Genomic DNA, 5554 nt, shown 5'->3' with positions numbered 1-5554 from the left:
CAACCAGAACAGTCATACTTTCGAGAGACTGACAAAGGTAGTCTTTGTTCCAGGAGAATGTCTGTGCCTAACTGAAAACCAAAGGTTCTATCACTAGATGAAAAGGAAAGAATGGATACCGCGGGGAAACTGGTCTTCTCTGGACATAGCTCATTTAGATGCTTGCATAATTAGAAATTCAAACTTGAAAATGGTTCTACTGGGAATATGCCAGGATTTACTAGCTGACAAATACCTACTATGCTGGGTTTACTTTTCTAAAGGATTAGTTTACTTCCTTCCTTCACTCACCAAAAGCAATACAATACAAAACACTATCTCCGAATGAGTTCCAAGGTATGTTTTATTGGTATAAAACCAAAATAAGGTGATGTAATTGTCTGGTCTGCCAATTAGCTACCCAGAACTAGGTGAAAATGATTTTCTCTTGTAATTTTTTTACTGACGGAAAAGGAAAAATTTTTTTTATGAAATAATACTGATTCGTCTTGGCAATTTATTTGACTCAGCAACTGCAGAGTACTAAAACAAAAATAGTTAATTTTTATCAAATAAGTAAAAAGTCGGTAATAATTTTGTTACAGCTTCTGAAAAAACTGGTAAAATTATAAAGCAGAGAAAGATTTCTCAAGCCATCTGTGTATTTTTCTCCTTTATTAAGGGAGAAAAAAAAGTCTTCATGATTCTGCCAAAAGATCCTCTAACAATGCAGAAGTAGTCATGGAATGTCTTAAACCTCCATCCTATTGATGAATCTTCTTTCAATCTTCCTATGCAGGAGACTATTTAAAGTCACATTACACAGCAGCTACTGTGCAATAATAATCTGATGCAATATAGCCATGATCAGTTTGCTTGTACCTGATGCAAAAGCTCTCAACTCTAGGCCTGCATTATGATATGTAAAAAAGTTGTCCTCCATCTAATATCTTAAAAACTACCCCCAGTGTAATCATTAGAGCATCAAAGCTACAAAACAGATCCATATAAAGTTATTTTTGTTTAAAATACACATATCCCAAGTTTCCATTTTCTGGAAAAGGCAGAGCCCAAAAGTTACACTGCAAAAGCCACTTTGCAGGTGGCTTTATTTAGTTGACCCAAGATGAATCAGTGCCATTATTGTTGTATAGCTATGAAACAGATCATCATCCTTTACTTCATTACATTTCTTCAATATAAAGTTCCCAGTGACTATGCGATCACAGCCAATTTCTCCATTTCCAAAGAAGCCAAATAAAGGAACACTAGGAAAAAACTTTCTAAATGCATCAGCCTCAACATTCCCCTTGGCTCTGTAATACTGAAAGCCCCTGCCAACGCATGCAAACATGAAGCCAATGGTGTTCTGTTCTGGAATATTGGCTGCTTTGAGGCGCTGCATCGCAGCCTCAGCAGTCTTCTCATCATTGACATCCTCGTTGAGAAGCACTGTGGCGCTCTGAATTCGGTGTCCGCTAAATGACAGTCCAACCACACCTGTGGCATCAATATCCAGAGGGTTCTTTTCAGAGGTCAGCGATGCCAGGTTGTCCACCTGGCCTCCAGCCAAGATGACATTCATATCACTGAAAGTGCTTACGACTCGCTGCAGATAATTACTGGCTCCCGCCTTACAGCAATTATAGCCAAATACAAGGACCACACGAAGCTCAGGGTTATCTAAAAGACCTACTTCAGTGAGTTGATGTCTTTCTAATGTTAAATTCTTTGGATCCTTAATAAAATGAAAAGGTTGTATTTTCACTCCTTCAATTTGAGGGAATAACAGAGCAAAACCAGATTCTCCAATTTCAATTTCCTGAGGTCGATTGCTACATGATCCCATTGGAGTCACTTGGCATAGTGGTTAAGTTTGGCACACTCCGCTTTGGCAACCCACACCGTCAGGGAAACCCACATATAAAAAGTGGAGGAAGACTGGCACAGATGTTAGCTCAGGGCTAATCTACAATTCCTGGGGTCACAATCCCAAGGACTTCGCATTGTTTTGGGAATAGCTTCTCAAGGGCAAATGCTGTTTCCATGGTAGTTCTTTTCCTTGCTCTCTTGTGGCCACGACACTCTTCCAGACTAATAAAAGTTTCTGAATCAGCCATGTAAAGAACTGTCCGTGGTAAGATGTGAACATTCTCAAGCTCCTCTGCCGCCGCACGGACCAAGCAATGCTGCTCCAGGCGGCCAGCCGCCGCGGAGCCCGCAGATATCCAGGTCACACGCCGATGGGTCCGCAACACTCTGCGCGCACACTCCCCCCACAAGCGGCACACGCGGTCCGGGCAAGGCAGTACCGCAGCTCCGCGGGAACAGGTTCTGTAGGGCAATTACTTTTTGTCATATGAAAAAAAAGAGAGTGAGTGTGTGTGTGTGTGTGTGTGTGTGTGTGTGTGTGCGCGCGTGCGTGCGCATGGTGACTGGGGAAGGATTAACTGATGAGCATATGGATTATTGCCTTTGCTGAAGTGGAGTATTGATTGTCATGGATGGCTGAAGATCACATTCTGTTGAAGAGATAAAATAGCTAGGCAATTTCTTTCAGAGTTAAACAAAGACATTTGCCATCACAGAGTCCAAGATTGGGTCTTAAATTCATTAACATATTACAAAACCCTTAACTTGCTGACAATTTGTGTCTGGCATTTTGTCTGGAAATGGAACGAGATGGTTCAGGAAAGAGCTACATAGGAAGGTGTGAAAAAAAAATCAGCCCTGACATCCAGGAGTTGGTCTGGCACTCACAGCTGATCTTGTTCTCTGGTTGAATATATAACATTTCACAGAACACTAACATCAGGTAAGTGAGCAAAAGTGAGGCCATCTTGTTTTGCCAAATGGCCCCAGCCCCTCCTCTGTGTGACTATTTGCTGCTCTGCAAGTACTTTAAAAAATTCGCATGCTCTCCTGATTTATGGCCTCCACTCACGTACGTACTCCCTGATACCTTGATAAATTAAAACTTTCTTCTGTGAGTTTCTCTCCAGGAACAGGCTGACCACAAGTGGGAAACACACCTACATCGTATCCATCACAGCTGACAGAATAGAACAATGTGATGCCTGGAGCCCATGATGCATGGAGACCAACATCCCTGGGCCCCCTCCTCATTGCCCATTTTCCCTATATAACTGCTTCAAGATTTTGTAAACCTTGAAGATGGGTTTTTGAGACATTAGTCACCCATCTTCCGATTAGCCGGTTCATCTAATTAAACTTCCTTTCTCAATCTCTAATTCGTGGTGATTAATTGGCTCAGATTGCAGTGAGCAGAGCAAGCACATTGCTTGGTATCAATCAGACAACGCCATTCTATGACCATGATGGATCAAGATGAAGACCAGGCCACTCTGTTATTATGCCTGCACAGCGACTAAACATGAATGTTGCCCAAACCATGAAAATGACCAAACTTCCTCCTATCCTGGCTAATAGGAGTGAGTGCTGCTTCCTTACCAATCCTAGCTTTAGTTTACCCTCATTTCTCTCAGATTTATTAAGATGTCAAATCACAGAACTACCTTTGTTTCCTGATGGCATCCAGTCCAGAGCAAGGCCCTGTTTCCTTGAATTCTCCTCAAAATCACCTAATGCAAGCCCAAATCCTACCATAAGTGCTTTCTAACGTATTTTGCAGAGATGCCCCACAGTTCTCCCTCAATGAAATGAGTAACAGACTGAACTTATTCACCTACACGTGTGTTCCTCACACTCTTTGGCTGGAGGACATTGACAGGGGAATAGGTCATCTTCTATAAGAGTGATTTCAGGGGACCATACAAGGGTTCCTGCCCTGACACTATTTCACCTGCCTACCTTCCACAAGCAGTATCAGAAATTCCACCAGGAGAATGTTAGTCCTTTGGGTCAACACTTTAATAATTACCTATTAAAGCAGAAATGCTCTTACAGAGGAGAACGACCTCTAAAACACTCTCAATCATAGATGTTTGACTTTGAGCAATCCACTTTCATATTTCATTTGTTCTTTAGATTCACTCACACTTTGGCCCTCTGAAATTAGGACACATCCTATGACCCATAGCATCTTACATTTTTTGAAACATAGTGATGCTTCTGAGCTTCAGTTTCCTCAACTGAGAGATCTAGTGGTGGGTTAAATACTATTTTCCAATCCTCAGTTATTTGCAAACAACTCTCACAATTTTTGCTATATGCATCTGCTACAGTAAGATATTCATATGCTATTTGCCTTTTTAGCAACTCACTTTTGAAATTTAAGTAAATGTAGCTTTCTCCTCATAATAATATCCTGGGCAAGATATGCTAATTATAGCTTTCCCTAAAACTTGTTAAAATATAAACACAACTATATAAAAATTTTAAAATGGTTGTTCATGTTCCACCTAAAAATCATCTTACTTATACCCCAGAGGGAGCTGCGCCACGCTTAGAAAACACTGGACTAGCTGATCCCTGGGTGTCTTCCTAGCTCCTATGTTTGGTGTTTCTGTGGTACAGTCTGTCCCCCAATGTTTACAGTCTAAGGGTCAAGACTGACATAAACAACTCAAAGAAAAGCATACAATCATGCGTATTTTGAAACACAAAAATAGATCCTATTAACTCTGTGGCTTTTAAGTAAGGATAATTGTGTTGGAGTCACCGGAGCTTAAAGATTAGTTAGCTTTATGTTGGCAGAAAGCATCAGATCTCTTGATACTTGGAAACACACACGAAGGATTTCAGATGTGATGTTTGCTTTGAGATTTGGTTTGGGAAATAACGGAAGCAGATTTGGTTTGAGTAGTCTGGCAAAGCCTCTTAGAGGACGAAAGAGTTTAGAAATTACACAATCTCTTCCCTTTATTCCCACCAGCCAGAGGTCCTCTAAGCCCTTGCCACTCAAAGTATGTTTGGTGGATATTGGCAAGGCCTGGGAGCTTGTTAGAAATGCAGGTTCTCAGGTCCCACCTGCAGCCCGGTTGAATCCGAATCTACGTTTTTCCTGATTCCAGGTGATTCGTGTGCATGTTAAAGTTTGAGAAGCGCTGCTCTAAACCACCAGAGCTCACCTTAGCCACTGCTCATCTACAAATGGTCCTTCAAGGACATACCCCAGGTCAGATAGCAAGGGCACTAGAGGTCCCTGATAGATTAAATACATCAGATTCATGTGTTTCCTTGCCACCATCTTTGAGGGACACCACATCACACAGACCACTTAGGAAGTGAACACTTATTTTATTTAGGGGAAAAAATAAACATCAGTTTAAACTAAAATCAAAACCCCAAGCCATAACTTGTGGTCCTTCAGCTGACTGAGGCTGAGACTAAGATTAAAATAACTCTCATTTTCTTCCTTCTTCCGCCCATCGCCACCGTCCCACACACCTGCACTCGCTGGGGCAGAAACACGTGTCCTCCATTGTAAACTGGCCAGCTTCAGTGTGAACACCTAAAGTGGTAAAGATCCATGTAAAGGAAAGTATTTAGGAGTGAATTTGTTCACATGCAAAAGAAAATGTCGTTTTTTACATGGAGAAGGCATGGGCATTTCTATGAGAAAACATTTTCCCTGGAAAGCATTAGCCCAGAG

The 5554-nt window shown here is 41.5% G+C and overlaps 1 protein-coding gene across 1 annotated transcript; it reads right to left on the bottom strand.

Moving 5' to 3' along the window:
• Positions 1 to 325: 325 nt before the first annotated feature.
• On the bottom strand, positions 326 to 5149 carry LOC100056207 (F-box only protein 22). Its single transcript, XM_070242217.1, has 3 exons — positions 5031 to 5149; positions 1951 to 2313; positions 326 to 1838 (listed from the first exon to the last, which is right to left on the bottom strand). Exons 1-3 carry the CDS (start codon positions 5147 to 5149, stop codon positions 1088 to 1090), a joined length of 1233 nt encoding a protein of 410 aa, XP_070098318.1. The 3' UTR covers positions 326 to 1087.
• Positions 5150 to 5554: the final 405 nt, after the last annotated feature.

The sequence above is a fragment of the Equus caballus genome, chromosome 18, assembly GCF_041296265.1.
Source record: "Equus caballus isolate H_3958 breed thoroughbred chromosome 18, TB-T2T, whole genome shotgun sequence".
NCBI lineage: Eukaryota > Metazoa > Chordata > Mammalia > Perissodactyla > Equidae > Equus > Equus caballus.
Note: the sequence above shows the minus strand (reverse complement) of the source record. Positions and strands in the feature narration are given on the sequence as shown.